Here is a 16,102-nt window from a genome sequence, read left to right as displayed (position 1 = left end):
TGATGAATTGTTTTTCTACTTGTCAAAGTCTCAGTTGAGTTAAAATGTTCCTTAGTCGCGTGACTTAAAGTCACTGACTTTACATCACCACATAAGAGTGAAAGCATTTTTTCTTTGCACTCAATGTAAATCGGTTGTTATTTAATGAACAATCACACTACTATATTTTTGGACAATAAATAGTACAACTTGAGAAAATAGTTAACTTTTTCCCCCAGAATTTCATAACGAATCTTCAGCCACAACGGCAGAGGCGTCTACAAAGCATCTATATTTTGTTATCCAAATGCACCATTTCCTTATATCATTGAAACTTCAACCGTTTTATTGCCGAGCCACTCGGTTTGGGTTCCTTTATACATGAATTCTTCCCCACCTTTGCCACGGAATTACAATACTTACAATTACGGAAACCACAGGGATGCTACTGCGGTATTGCTTCTTCAGACTAAGCAACGCAATCAAAATTATTCATGCTTTTAAGATTCAGTGCAAAGAAAAACAGAGCCTCACAGAAAAATACAACCAACTGTTTATTGGTTTGTTTATACCAATCATTACACAGATACAGCTACAAAGAAAAAAAACTGTACAATTGTACTTGTTACCTAAAAACCACATGGGGAAATATTGCTACTGCTGGTATGATCACTTGACAGATTCAGTGAAAGTAGTCATTTGCTTTTGTCCTTTTCAAAGGAACAGTTAGAACCAGTACGTTTTAACACTGTAATGCATGCCATGTCATTAGCTTTGCTAAGAACACAGGAATATGTCATTTTCACCCTCTCAACGTACCAATACATACTGCATACAGAAAGTCTGAAAACATTTTTTCACAGCAGCTATACAATGTTATTGCAATGCTATCACCAAACAATGAGACAAAAACCAATACAAGGCAATGTACAGGCTTTAGAGAGAAGTCAATTACTAAGGAACAGGAAGTTCATTACCAAAACTGGCTGATTCAGAAAACTGCATGAGAAACAGAGTTAACATTTATAGAGCACAGCTTACAAACATTCTAAAACCTTTTTCATTATAAACAATAAAACAATGCATCATCATCCCCTTGAATAATTCCACCCCCCACCCCTATATGATAAATGTGACATACTGTCCCTTATATAGCCTATGGAATGTTAGTCACTCAGGCAAAATCTCCCAGTCGTAGTTTCCTGAAAAACGACAGGATTACATGTTCTTAGTGCTGCAGTCCGCCCACCCCCACCCCGAAAATCAAAACTTTCGACCATACAATGACTGTGTCATGTTGTCCAGAGATGTACAAATATGGGATGAGGTGGAATCCCTCTCCAAATGTTTTTCTTTTTGTTTTTTAAAAAATGTGTTTCTACAATCAAACTACTAAAAAACCTGCTTTTAGAAAATAGTTGATAAAAATATTCCTCTGAATTGTACAAGAAAAGAGGTACGGGGAGCACTGGTAAAACATGGGATAAGGATGTTATTCCGCTGCTGCCTCCTCTTCCTCTTTCTTTTCAGGCTCCTCGGGTGCTGGCACCTCCTGGAGTTTGAAACAGGAAAAGCACATTCAGACATATTCAAGGAGCCCAGTGAAGCCCCCGCTGTGCTCCCACCAACACCAACAATGTCCACATGAAATGGCATTCTTCAGCCACCAGACAAGAAAAAACTAAACACACTCTTGACTACGTTTCCAGCCCATTGTTCTGTGATTTTACCATCCAAGTCACAGCACAAAATGCAAAAGATTACATCATTTGCTTAGCAAATGGGATACTCTCACCCTGGGCACCATGCAGACTATGGGCGCTTTCACACTAGAGCTTTTGGTGTGGACCCGAGTCCGCTTGAGCCGTTAGTTCAGTTCGTTTTGTTGATGTGAAAGCTGTTTTCCGAACTCGGGTGTACACCAAGGGACCATACCCGAGTCCTCCAGAAAACGGGGGTCTGGGTTATGGTTCACCTGAACTCCAGTGTGGTTTGCATTTGGTGTCAAAGCTATCCGATCTAAAAGTAAACCTCCCTTTTGCGTCGTAGCGTAGCGACATTGGTAAATAAAAGCTGCACGCTCCTTACGTGTTGATGACGTAAACAGACCAGGGTTCGCAACCAAAAAATGTAATGTGAAAGGAGACCAGCTGGGGCAGGGGGGAATAATCACACTCGAGTTCAGACCAGCAAAACAAACCAAGTGTGAAAACAGCCTATATCGAGTGTTAGTGTCATAATTATGAATATTTGTACACTATCACTACTTTATTAATTTAAGTTTAACATGCCACCTGTGGTCTTTTGTAAGTACGCTGAGGTTTACCACACTGCAGTTATAATGGTAACAAACACAGCCAGAAATATTAAACAATCCATTTAAAAACAATACACACATGAATACACACCAAGCTAATATATTTTTCATTAAAAGAAAAACCTAATGAAAAAGTGAGAAACCAAGCTCAGACTAGTGTTGCATTTCAAAGTGTAGCAACACCCCTCCCCCTCTCTCTAACCTCCTCAACTTTGGCCTCTCCATTTTCAGCTGGGACTTCTTCCTTCTTCTCCTCCTCCTCCTCTTCTGGTTTGGGCTTCTCCGGTTCCTTGGCCTTCTTAGGTTTCGCAGGTGCCTTCTGCTAATGCCCAAAAAAGAAATCATGACTCTTCCATACACCTCCTTTGCAACTTATGGGAGCCACCATGTACAATGATTTTTGAATACTGTCTTTGGTTGAAAGTACTCTAGTGCAATGGGCAGAAAAGAGCAAAAAAAAGGACTTCCATATGAGTATACTGTATATTAATAAAGATCAACATTCTTATAAATATCAGTATATCATTTAACAGAAACTATATAAGTTTTCAAGCATGAAAATCCCTTACATCCTGTCTTTCAAAACAACAGTTCTTTACCTTTGGCTTGGGCTCCAACTTTGGTTGGGGTTTCTGAAAAATGACACAAAGATATGGTGATTAGATGGCATTCCAACACATCATTACAGCTTCTATGCTTTCTATGTTTTATACACAGTTGTACTTACAGCTAGCAATCTCTCTGATCTCCTCTTGGGCTGTAAACAGAACAATGTCAAATGAGAACAGATCAGTATGTGTTAATGTAGTGCAGTTACACCCAAATGGTTAGTGGAAGTCATTTTGTAAGCCTTCTTATTAATGTTAGACTGCTTTTATAACATTCAGACAGCAAATGCAAAAAGTGAGAGAGAAAACATAATTAGACTGTTGAAAATAATACCAGCAAAGTTGCCTACCAACCTCATTTGCTTCAGTGTCGTTGTTGGCCTGTGGAGTGGGAGGAAAGGAGAGTTGAGTGGGCTAAAATCAACAAACTAGGGAGGGGTGGAGACGTGTCTGTGTGTTATGGCTGAGGGGGGAGGGGCGCACAGCTGAACACTCCATAGTAACAGTAATATTACGTAATCTCAAGGTGGGTGGGGGAGGGAAGAGGAGTAACATTTTTGCACTCTCACTGTCAATGAGTAACCTTTTTTTCGCGGCCAGAACAATAGATGCGTTTTGGAAAATAATGACTGCGAAATAGTGCATAAGTTCCCTGAAACGAGTCCTACTTGGCCTGTAGACGTGTATTTGTATGCAGACAGGGAGCAGGAGGGAACCAGCGGCTCCGCCTCCTCCGTGCGCATTCATTCACTAGTAATATACGGGGATTTGCTACATGAAAGTGTCCGCCGCTACGTCAACCAGTCTACCCTGCCTTCCCGCCATTCATTCGAATTTCGAACTCCGAGATCCTCAGCGATCCTCCAAACGGCTACAGAATATACTAGAATCCTCGGCAGCACCAGTGGCGCTGTGATGACGGAAAATCGCCATTGCATAACGCAAAAACAGTTGGAGCGAATGCAAAAAGCCGAAGAACGCGCACCAAATAATCTAGCCAAAACACTAAATTCGACATAAGACGCTTGCGAGACCTTTGAGTAGCCATGTTTTGTATAAATGTAGCTATTTCACGGCTTTAAACACATAGCACGCGTCAATCACATCAAACGAGTACGAAGTAAGAGGTAGCTACAGTATATAGCCAATGTTCTTGCGTACTAGGGCAGCCATGACACCCCAAGACTTTGTGCCCTTTACTACAGCCATAGTGAGTACTGCACGGCATTTACGCTTAACTGCACAGTGCAAGCTCAGAACCAATACGTTTGTAGCTGTAGGGAAAAAAAGCCGCACCACGAACATATCAAAAGGAATGTTTGTGCAGTGTTCTCATCACATATGGTCGATGTTTAAAAAGCATTTCTGCAGAATCGCAACCTGTACGAACGGCACACCCCTTTGTTTGAATCCAATGGTAAGCGTGTTATACCTACTAAACAAAATCAAACACGAATATAAAACATGCTTAGTGGTTTTTGCTCATCACGTGCATGCAAATATGTAATTATTCTGCATGAAACACCATACAATAAGAATATATAACCACCAAAAGTAAAAAGGCGCCACTTCTCGTATTGTCACACTGACACATTTAAATCCCCAGACCATGTAAAGTGTACCGTTTGCGTTTGTCATGCAAATTGCAAATGTATATGAAATGCATTGTGAAAATACACCACTGCATGTTATATTATTTAAAAATACAATGCATACGTTTAATGGAAACTTACTTTGTTTCTTTTCGGCATGGTTGCTTTTCTTGTGTTCTAAACAAAATTAAGAAAAATTATTTCTCGAACGGAGAGACTGCAAATTTACTGTGCACTGTGTGTTCAGTAAGATTCAAACAGTACCTTGTAACAGAGTGTAGCTAGTATAAATGTTCCATCGGAACAGAAACTAGCTAAAACCGGATTGGACCCCCCCTCCTCTCTATTCTATTCATTATAGCACCAACCTGATGGGCAACCTACTCTCCGCCCCTCGTTAACATTGATTGGCCTTTAGGACTCGTCAACGTATTTTTAAATCATAGCAAGGTACCTGTGTGGGTAGATTGCTGTGCCAATCAGTGTAGATTTTTCCCAGGTTGTACCAGGGGGTGGGGAATCGCTTAATGTAAAGTTCGCTATATTCTGTTCCGCTAGTTGTTTATTTCGTTATTAAACAAAGATTCGGAAGAAAGGTACGAACTCAGATCCCTTTAAAACCACATGTTGACGCTCCCCCTTGTCTGTTTTAAAGGGCAACGTTTAAGTTGACATTATTTAAAGATTGTGTGGCGACATCTTAATATTTACTGCATTTGATCTGTTTAAAAACAAACAACGCTAGAAAAAAAAACACTTGCAACCGCGGATCAATCATAAAGGCTGCTTCATGTACAGTCCTTGCTCTAAGTGTGGGGGGTGTTCCTTACAGGCATAAGAAGGCTTGCGTTGATAAACAGGGAAAATGGCGGCCGGGTACGCTTGATTTTTGGTTCTCGGGTATGTTCTTTTGTCGTCAAAAGACTATTGACTGACTATTTTTATCTTGTAAGCAACGCTACCTCACCCTTACGGACAGTGCACTGCTTAAGAAAGACGAAAAGGTACGGCGTCCTCTGTGTCTAAAATTAGAGAAATTAACGGTGTCTTGCATTTAAAAAGATGCTGATTCTATTACATAGTTTTAGTTTTACGTTTGCAGTGTCCACTGATCCCTTTATTTTCTCATTTTCTGTACAGAACACGGACATGACCTGAACAATAGAATACGAAACGTTTGTAACACACTGACACCAACCATATTAGTCCGTCTCACTAGTAGAACTTTTTAATAGTCCTGATGAATGCTCTAACGTACCTTAATTTCCTTTATTTTCGGATTTTCTTCTGAATAAATTATAAAGACAAACACACGGAAACGAAAGTTCTTTTTTAAAAAGATCTGAAATAACCTTCCAAGTTATTCAATACTGCCACTATTTAATTCGAATATATTAGATAACTTGTAAGCTGTCTGCATTTGTAACCTACAGTCAACTATCTTGTTTGCTAACCCAGAAAGAAACTGCAGAATGCAAGCTGCCCGCAAATATGGTGTAGCACAGAGACAAGCTTCACCGTGTGCAAGTAGCTACACTTCTAAGTGAAAGGTGCGTAGCCCTCAGCTAAAGTCGGGGGTGAAGCAGTGCTATCTGGCAAAATTTTGCTTTACTGGACGGTAGAATGTGTCTCGCAGTTACTGAAAAGGCAACTAAATCTGGTTGCGTGATAATACGATTTGGCGGTCGTAAACCAATAATCTTTGAACTGCAGGATTTTCGCTAAACCGTGGTTGATGCAGGAGTTAATATTTATGCGCGTCAGAAATGGGGCTCATTGGTTTAATGATCCCCATTTGCAGGTAAATGGCTGGAAGCCGATAACATTATTATGCCCTTTGACTTGGGTCAAACTCCAATAGACTGGTCAGACCTTTCAGTGGGAATCCTCTGGAATATTTTGGAGTGGTTGATTAAATAACTAGAGTCCATCCATGTGTATTTTAACTGCAACTGTGACTTTGGGATTTCTAGTTGCTAACGTGGAGGGAAGTTCATGCAACCCCTCCTATATGCCTGCAAAAAGACAGAATATGAAGGCAACTTTTTCTTTTGTCCCATCAGATTGTCACAGAAGAATACAGAGCAGAAGAGGGCGGTGAAATGAGAGCTTTTTTGTTTGTTTGTTTGTTCTTGTATCAATGCTGTTCAGATTCACTGACCTTTAGACTTTGTGGATCGGCTGTAGTGACATAGTGTTGATGGGGTGAGCAACACATTATATGAATACTAACATGTTCAGAGATCTAGAACAAGGGAAAGCAGATTTATCTTTTACTAGCATGATGGACGACTAGGGTTGGGTATCATTTGAATTTTAGCGATTCCGATTCTGCTTATCGATCCCTCATTTTGATTCCAAAATGGTTAAAAAAAGAGGTCAAATGTTTAGATAACAAAAATATCTTTATTCTTTTAAGCGTTAACTGAACATTCACAAAGTAAATCGTTTTTACTATATATTAGTGCACACTAAATGCACACAATAAAAACATATGACCCACAGCCGTGCATTAAAAAAAATCTTAATAGATAAGGATCAATCTAGAGTAGTTAATTAAACTAACTGCTAGTTGTTTTGGACAGACTATTTTAGTGTTCTGGTGACAAAACACATGCATTTTTATTTGTCCTATATTTTACTAGTAAAGTACATCACACACTATCCCCACTGTCAACAAATAAACACCTCCTCCAGAGGTAATTTTAACCGTCCAAATAAGCAAATGTAAAAGGAAGTATACCATAGGCGGAGTTTGCGGGGAGGCAGGAGGGGCATTGCTCCCCCATCCCCCCAGCAGCTGAAATATGTCACTACATTGAGTCTAAAATAGATCCAAAATTAATGTAATTAATTACATGCTTTGTGATTAATTAATCGCATATATCAATATTTGCCGTGAGCATTTAAAAATATTTTAAAATATTCCTAGCTAGCCTGCAGTTGGGTATGATAAACAATAGCTAGCTAGCAAGCCTATCGTATATCTAGCCCGTCCATGTATGCTAAAAAGTAGCTCGCTAGCCTGTAGTGGGCTATGATTAAAAGTGGCTTGCTTGTCTACCGTATAGCTAGCGTTTATGTGTATGATAAAAAGTAGCTGGTGAGTCTGCTGTCGGGTGTGTAACCAAAGTGACTTACAATTAGTGCATCAATCAGGTTTAGCTGACTTCCTCATAGGCAAAAGATCGCAGTAGGAATGCAAATTAATTTTTTACAGTACCATGCTCCTGTATATCCTGCAACAATAAAACAGAAATCTGCAAACAAAACCTGCAACATAGAGACAAGGCTAGTACAGAAGATTTTGGTTTTTTTTTTTTGTTTTACTTTTTATACCATGACACATAGATACATAACAGAAAGGCTACACAATAGGGGACAGGTGGATTCTGAAAAGGTGGGTTTTCAGGCTTCATTCAATTCAATTCAATTTTATTTGTTTAGCACTTTTTACAACACAAGTTGTCACAAAGCAGCTTTACATTGTTCCCGGGCCAGAGACCCCCTGAGAGCAAGCCTAAGGTAACAGTGGCAAAGAAAAACTCCCTAATTTACAGGAAGAAACCTTGAGCAGAACCCTGCTCAGAGGGGGAGCCCATCTGCTTCTGGCCAGCACTGGACAGATAGAATTATATAGAATACTTAAAATTGTACAATGTACTTTAAGACATGCGAGCTTTGATAGACAGTAGTAAATAACAGAGTAATTATAATATGTATCCTAGAGAATGTCCGGTTCTTGGCACGCAGTTGGCTTGATAGGCAGGGCAGTGAAGTAGCCGGATTAACTTTTCAGCATCATTAATTGATACAATTTTCCTGATTTTGGCTATATTTCTCAAATGGAAGAAGGCTGTCCTAGAGGTGTTAGTTATGTGAGTTTCAAAAGAGCTCAGGATCAATAATGACACCAAGGTCTTTGATAGCTGCACTCGAGGAGAGGGAGACGCCATCAAGGTCCAGTGTAAAGTGAGTGAATTTGCTCCTGATTGAATTTTGGCCAATGGCCAATATTTCCATTTTGTGTGAGGTAAGGAGGAGAAAATTTAGGGCCATCCAATTCTTTACATCTGTTAGGCAGGCCTCCATGTTTGAGATATTCAGAGGGACATCAGGTTTGACTGATATGTATAACTGAGTCTCATCCGCATAACAGTGGAAGCTAATGTCATGTTTATGGATGATATCGCCAAGAGGCAACATGTATAATGAGAAGAGCAGATGCCCAAGCACAGATCTTTGTGGTATACCATATCTTACTCTGGAACGAGCAGAAGATTCATTGTTAACGGAGACAAACTGATATTGTTCTGATAGATAGGACCTAATCCAGGATAGAGCCTGTCCACTTATGCCAACCAGGTTTTCGAGGCGGTCGAGGATGATACAATGATCGATGGTATGCACTCAGGTCTAGTAGCAAAAGAAGAGAGAAACAGCCATTGTCGCAGGAGAGTAGAAGATCGTTGAGCACTAAGGAGAGTGGTTTCCGTACTATGATGAGGTCTAAACCTGGACTGAAAGACTTTCAAAATGTTGTTAGAGTGTAAAAATGTACGAAGTTGCTTTGATACTGCTTTTTCCAGGATTTTTGAGAGGAATGGAAGATTCGAGATGGGCAGTTTGACAGGTCATTGGGATCTAGATTGGACTTCTTCAGAATAGGCTTGATAACTGCTACTTTGAAGGACTGAGGTCTGTGTCCAGACGTAAGGGAGGCGTTGATAAGGTTTAATAACAGTGTGTCAATTGCAGGTAGTAGCTGTTTTAGGAAGCTGGTTGGTATAGGGTCTAGTTGGCTGGAAAAGTTTTAGATGAATTGATAAAAGAAAGAAAGTTTTTTTCAATGGGTATAAAAGAGTCAAAGCACGAGGACAGAAAGTCTGCTGCCTGGCCTTGCCCTGATAAGTCAAGGTTTAGAGGAATTCAGACTATGATCTAGGTTTCTAGAGATGATTGCTGCACCCTCCCTTGAGGGGTGGATGCCATCTCGTTTTAAAAGGCCTCCCCCAAAACTTGTGCCAATTATATATAAAGCCTACATTGTCAGAGGGGCACCACCAGACAACCAACGATTAAGTGACGTTAGTCTGCTATAGATCTCGTCACCGTGCCACATGGGGATGGGGCCAGAGAAAATTACTGACTCCAACAAGCCTACGCTTGTGTTTATTTTCCCGAACCATAACCCACTCGCCTTGCTGTGAAGGCTCTGCCGGGGTTGAGCTAGGGGAAAGGCTGACTGACACATCCAAGAAAGACTCGATAAACTTTTCACTAGCTTTAATCTCGTATAAGGTGCGGATGAGTGCTTCTGGCTCTGCTACTTTCTCCGTCAACTTAGTGTTTAGCTTGCATTTATCACAAATAAAGTTAGCAGTACTGGCGGAGAAAGAGTAACTAAACATGCTGCACACTGAGCAAGGGAGACAGCAAGAGGGAGTAGAACTAAGGATAGGAGAAACTGAGCTGTGAGAAGCCATCGTAGATAATTTAGCTGGCCACTTACGTTTGTAGTCTTTACTTTGTGAAGATGTTGGAATCTGCAAATACTCAAACCCAGGGTTTGAGTCCTGGCTGGTTCCTAGCCGATCGGTGTCTGGCGTTCAGGAAGTGCGAAGCAGGAAACAGATGACAAGCAGCAGGTAACGAGCAGGTAGCCATGAGATGGCGAGTGATTCCTCAGTTCTGATTGGGTGAGGAAGGTCATTCCACCACCACGGAACGAGGGCAGACAAAAGACGTGGCCGAGTGGAACGGCTGCCAGGTTCCCGAATTGAGGGGACCGCCAGCTGCCCAGAGGAGGTTGAGCTGAGAGATCTGGTTGGAGTGTATAGAGTGATCAGAGACTGAAGGTAGGATGGGGCAGAGCGTCTTGTGGCCTGGTAAGCCAGCACCAGTGTCTTAAACTGGATGCGGGCTGCTACTGGAAGCCAGTAAAGTGCAGTGAGTACCGGAGTGACATGAGGGTGTTTTGGGAGGTTGAATATCAGGCGTGCAGCAGCATTCTGAACTAGCTGAAGCGGCCTGATAGCACAGGCCGGTGTTGGCTTTCGGTGAATTGATCCTCTCGCAGGCTAACTAATAAACTGTTACACAAAGAACTTCAGTCTGGAGCGTGGTTGAAGGTGAGGTAGAAACAGGTTTATTGATGGTCTTCAATACAGCAAAGCTTCACACGGGATGGTCGGCTTCAGATGTTACACATCTCACTTAGAGTCTTACGCCTTACACACTCATCTTCACGATCCAGTCTGTCTCTGCTGCAGCTGGGTGACTCGCACCCACACCTGGACACGCACGTACACGACTCGACTCTGCTCCGCGCTGCGCTGAAACTCTGCTGCACAAAGAACATCTTATACCATCCCTAAGCTGTCCAGAATGATTAATTATAACTGGCCTTGCATTGCCTAGAGTCTGGTGCCTAATTGGAAAAACATTGCTTCAAAAGATATCTCTAGATTGATAAGGAGTACACACTGACCCAACTCCCCTTTGACTTTGACTGACAAGGGAGGCAGAGTGGGAGAAAGTTCAACTGTTCAACAGTTCAACAACTGTGTGTCATCTGCATAGCAGTGGTAGGAAAGACTGTGGGCAGAGATAACCTGTCCAAGTGATTTAGTGTAAAGGGAGAAAAGGAGTGGGCCAAGTACGGAACCTTGTGGGACCCCGGTCTGGACAGGGCGGGGGCAGGAGACTGATTCCCTCCAAGATACCTGATAGGAACGGTCAGACAGGTAGGATTCAAAGCATGTGAGCGCAGATCCTGAGAAGCCCACCCCAGCAAGGGAGGAAAGAAGAATCTGGTGGTTCACAGTGTCGAACGCTGCAGAAAAGTAGTATGAAGGCAGAGCTGAGATACTTGGCTCTGGCTAAGTGAAGCGCTTCTGTGACTGTGAGGAGGGCAGTCTCAGTTGAGTGGCTGGCTTTGAATCCTGACTGGTTCGGGTCCAAGAGGTTATTCTGGAGGAGATAGGGAGAAAGTTGGTTATAGACTGCGCGTTCGAGGGTTTTGGAGAGAAATGGTAGAAGAGATACTGGACGGTAGCTTCTGACATCAGCTGGATTTAAAGTGAGTTGCTTTAGCAGTGGCATGATCCGTGCTCTCTTCAGAGCAGAGGGAACTACACCAGTAGACAGGGAGCTGTTGATTAAGGAAGAAATAAAGGGAAGAATGTCCTCAGAGATGGACTGAAAGAGAGAAGAAGGGATAGGATCAAGAGGACAGGTAGTGGGATGGTGGGATTTTATTAGCTGTAGAACATCAGTCAGTTAGGGGGGAGAAGGAGGAGAAGGTAGTGGGAGTGACAGCGGGTGCGGGATCCGAAATGGGAGGCGACGAGGGGAAAGAGTCGCAGATGTCTTTTACCTTCTTCTTGAAGAAGGAGACAAAGTCATCAGCAGAAAGGGATGAGGGAGGAGGAGGAGGGGGGGAGAGGAGGGAGGAGAATGTAGAGAAAAGTTTGCAAGGGTTGGAGAAGGCAGAGTGGAGCAACAACCCAGCAATTTACTTACTTTAATGTTACTTAACGTTTGGTCTATTGCATGCAATCGGCTGAATGATAGGGGAAGCATAGCTAACGTTAATTAGCTAACGTTTTTGAGAAGTCTAAATTTCAGAGTAAGTAAATTGCTGGGTTGTTAGACGAAGCCATCTATCAATATCACTTACATATAAATCTTCAGGTGTCGCTGCCATTGTTCCATCCACTGTGTCTTCAACTCTGAACTTGTTGTCAGGACTCAGTTGTTTGAAAAATGTTTGCAATTTTAGACGTGGGCTGAAGACACCTCTTCAGACTCTACCTGGACTGACACCCTTGCCATTTGACCATGTAAATCTAAGATTCTTGGCTCGTACTTGTAGCAAGTTATGTTGTATTTGTAGCATGTTTTTGCCTAGGTAGTATAGCAGCACTTTATTGTCCCGGTGACTGTATTTGATATATGTAACCTCAGATCAGATTAGTTCTGCCTCGCTACACTGACCTTGCGCTCAACGTCAGCACTATCTGCATTGTATGACCTGTACACATCTTGCCCTTGTGCCTCTTGTTTGCCCACTATTTGCACTTTTGTACGTAGCTTTGGATAAAAGCAGCTGCTAAATGAATAAATGTAAATGCAAAATAACAAGCCTCTGGCCAGACACTGCCTTTCGTTCAGTTAACGGAAGTTTCAATCAAAGTTCAAGGAGGTCGTGTGGGCGTGATTGCGTTGAAAGTGACCAATCATAAGAGGGCCAGTGCCTCCCTTGGTTTCCGCCTCCAAATTGTCAAAACTCAGGTCGATTCGCGCAAGCAGAACTCAACTTCGAGAGCAGAGTTAACCCGCCGGAGCGCGTATCCCCTCCAGCGCTTGCCAAGTAGAAACTCTCTCGTGCATGGTGGCTGCTTTGTGCGCGAGAATGTTTTCTGCGCTGCCGAGCATGTTTTCTGGTTATTTAATATACATATTACAGGCGACACTGTTGGTGAGCATTTTCGAATTGTGTGCGTGTGCGCGCTATAATTTGGATATGAGTGAGCATGCATATTTCATAGTTTTCAGTTTAACACGAAATTAGTTCATTTGTACACTAAATGTTTTAAAAGGGTACTATGGGGTGCCGTTTAGGAAAAAAAATAATACATTTAGTGTGTATATATATTGGTTTGGTTTGCATATATATCGGTTTGATGTGTACATCTATTGGTTTGTCATTTTTGTTTGTATTGGTTTATTATTCGCGCATATATTGGTGTGTCGTTACACATCTATTGGTTTGTCATTTACACACCTATTGGTCTGGGTGTCATTTATATTGGTTTGATTTACTTGTATATTGCTTTAATATGCGTATGTATTGCTTTGTCATCGACACATATATTGGTTTGTCATTTACGTATGTATTGGGTTCGCCATTAATGATAGTATTGATTTGTCATTGATGCATCTATTGGTTTGCTGTTCATGCACCTATCGGTTTCATTGTCTCTTATATTGGTTCTACTCACTCATGTATTGGTTTGATGTGCTTATGTGTTGGTTTGTCATTTACACACCTATTGGTTTGAGTGTGATATATAATGGTTTGCTATTTATGCATCCGTCGGTTTGATTGTATATTATATTGGTTTCATTCACTCATGTATCGGTTTGATGTGCTGACGTATTGGACCGCCTCGCTCCTTGCATGGTCAAGGCAGGAGGTGCTCGTTCTGCCAGACATCGGCGTTTCACCTATATCGCTCCCCAGTGGTGGAACGAACTCCCTGTCTCGCTACGGACAGCTCCTTCACCCCATTCCTTCAGACGGGGCCTGAAGATGCACCTCTTCAGACTCTACCTGGACTGACCCAGCACACAATTGCTGCCCCCCCCCCCCCCCCCCCCCAATCAGTGCTGTCGTAAATTGCTGTGCTTTTTAAATTGTTTCTTGTTGTCGCCTTTACCCTGACACTCATTGCGCTGTTTGAAGGTGTATCGTATTAGTTGCCCTATAGGCTGTAATTGTACAAATCTGATAGTACCGTGTCCTCAAACAGACAGCTGAGAACTGTCTCATTGTGGAACTGTACACACCCTGTCCCCGTACTGTCGCTATACTTGCTGTATGCACTTTTGTAAGTCTCTTTGGATAAAAGCGTCTGCTAAATAAATAAATGTAAATGTAAATGTATTGGTTTCTCATTTTTGTTTGTTTTGGTTTGTCATTTACGTTTATATTGGTTTGTCATTCGCGCATATGTTGGTTTGTTGTTTACGCACCTATTGGTTTGAGTGTCTCATAGGTTTTCCATTTACGCATCTATCGGTTTGATAGTCTCTTATATTGGTTTCATTCACTCATGTATTGGTTTGACGTGCTTATGTATTGGTTTGTCATTTACGTTTATACTGGTTTGTCATTCGCGCATCTATTGGTTTGAGTGTCTCTTATATTGGTTTCATTCACTCATGTATTGGTTTTATGTGCTTATGTATTGGTTAGTCATATACGTTCGTATCGGTTTGCTACTTACACACCTGTTGGTTTGAGGTCATTTATATTGGATGATTCAGATCATTTACGACTGCATTGGTTTGTCATTGACGCATGTATTGGTTTGTTCACGCATATATCGGTTTGCCATTAGTCAGGCACGATGCAGGCAGCTTAATTTCAATGACAGTTTTATTTCAAAGTATATGTGTACACACATTTTTTTTAAAAAAAGTCTAGTATTAAAATATTAAAAATATTATTTTTCACATTATATAATTTTCATAACTGCATTGTCCCATACTTAGGATTTTTTTTCTTTTTCAAATAATTATCAGGCATATGGTTTTCACCGCATAAGCACGGACCCCACATTGGCGTCCGTAGGAATCATAGGTTTGCGATTTGAGGTCGCCATATTGGAGCGGTCAAGATCCGCTAGTAAACAAATTAGGGCTGTTAACAATTAATCGACTATCGATTAACTGTTAATAATAATTCAATCGATTAAAATTTAATTAAACAATTAATTGATTTAAACTTCCAGAAGTTTAGAACCGTTTCTTCTTGTAATTAGGGCTGTCAAAGTTAACGCGTTAACGCGGGATCGCGATTAATTCGGAAACTTTAACGCCTTAATTTTTTAACGCGAATTAATCATATTATCAAGTTTGACCGCAACTTCCTTCCGTAATTCCTGCGCGGAAATTTACCTGGCTGAATTACTGAAAGGCGTGGCAAACGCAGATGTGCTGAATGGCGTATGGTCACACCGGTGTGATTAGCCTTTTAGCGCATATGCTAAAACTGGTGCTATTAGAACACTCGATTGGAGAAATTCTAGCTAATTTTAGCTTTGAGAAAACAGCGATTTAACTCTAAAAATATAGCAAATGCTAACTGAAATCTATGAGAAACTTAATAACGCAAATGAAAACATAACGAACCATGTAGGCTATGGTAACACGCGCGTTACATACCATAACAAATAAGTTACATATTCTCAGCAGCTGGCCTTACTGTGAACAGACTGCGCACAAGACTCACCCCTGACCACGTAGATATGCTGATCTTCCTGAATAAAAATACTTAGGTTTTAGGTTATTTAGGTCTATGTGAGCATAGGAGATCAGACTCTGAAGTGTGTATGCCTTTAGTTCAGAAGGCTTAGTTTAGGTTACTGTTGTCTATATCAGTCAAGAGGGTTAATGTTAGTCTATCGGTTCACTTGAGACAAACGAAACGGAGTTCTTTTAGTTTTTTCCCCCTTTTTCCTGTTGGCCTTAATAGGAAAATGAAACCTAGGCCTACACAACATTTTTTGATATGCTATACAAGAATGTCCTATATTTTTGATTTACAATAAACATTTAACTGAGGAATATAACATGCATTTGTATTATGTACATATACAAGGTAACTGTCGCTTTTATAATAGCCTAGAGTACAGTAAACTTCAACGATTGTAGAATTTATGCCTAGCCTACTAAACGGTATTGGGTGGGCTAAGAAAAAAGGTTAACAACAATCAATTAAGGACACTTCTTAAAATTCACATCCCTAAAACAAATACAATGTGTATTGAGAGATGCAGACTTCTCTACAAAATTGACAGTAACTTGCTTAATTCTGG

At 41.2% G+C, this 16,102-nt stretch overlaps 1 protein-coding gene across 3 annotated transcripts; it reads right to left on the bottom strand.

Moving 5' to 3' along the window:
- Positions 1–520: 520 nt before the first annotated feature.
- On the bottom strand, positions 521–4,832 carry LOC118783306 (non-histone chromosomal protein HMG-14-like). Of its 3 annotated transcripts, XM_036537106.1 has the most exons (7): positions 4,761–4,820; positions 4,638–4,673; positions 3,259–3,285; positions 3,024–3,053; positions 2,896–2,928; positions 2,499–2,618; positions 521–1,531 (listed from the first exon to the last, which is right to left on the bottom strand). In XM_036537106.1, the coding sequence occupies exons 2-7, from the start codon at positions 4,653–4,655 to the stop codon at positions 1,472–1,474; spliced, it is 288 nt and encodes a 95-aa protein (XP_036392999.1). In that variant the 5' UTR covers positions 4,656–4,673; positions 4,761–4,820; the 3' UTR covers positions 521–1,471. The 3 variants fall into 3 exon arrangements, with proteins under 3 accessions (XP_036392999.1, XP_036392997.1, XP_036393000.1); XM_036537104.1 differs by having other exon boundaries at positions 4,638–4,832; XM_036537107.1 differs by having other exon boundaries at positions 2,499–2,615; positions 4,638–4,832.
- Positions 4,833–16,102: the final 11,270 nt, after the last annotated feature.

The sequence above is a fragment of the Megalops cyprinoides genome, chromosome 9 (genome assembly GCF_013368585.1).
Source record: "Megalops cyprinoides isolate fMegCyp1 chromosome 9, fMegCyp1.pri, whole genome shotgun sequence".
Taxonomy (NCBI): domain Eukaryota; kingdom Metazoa; phylum Chordata; class Actinopteri; order Elopiformes; family Megalopidae; genus Megalops; species Megalops cyprinoides.
Note: the sequence above shows the minus strand (reverse complement) of the source record. Positions and strands in the feature narration are given on the sequence as shown.

Excerpts from the sequence above, each read along its gene's own strand:
- LOC118783306 (XM_036537104.1), bottom strand. Across the intron at positions 2,929-3,023 it reads GATCAGAGAGATTGCTAGCT|AAACCCCAACCAAAGTTGGA; the intron begins GTAAGTACAACT and ends GTCATTTTTCAG. Across the intron at positions 2,619-2,895 it reads AGTTGGAGCCCAAGCCAAAG|CAGAAGGCACCTGCGAAACC; the intron begins GTAAAGAACTGT and ends TTTGGGCATTAG.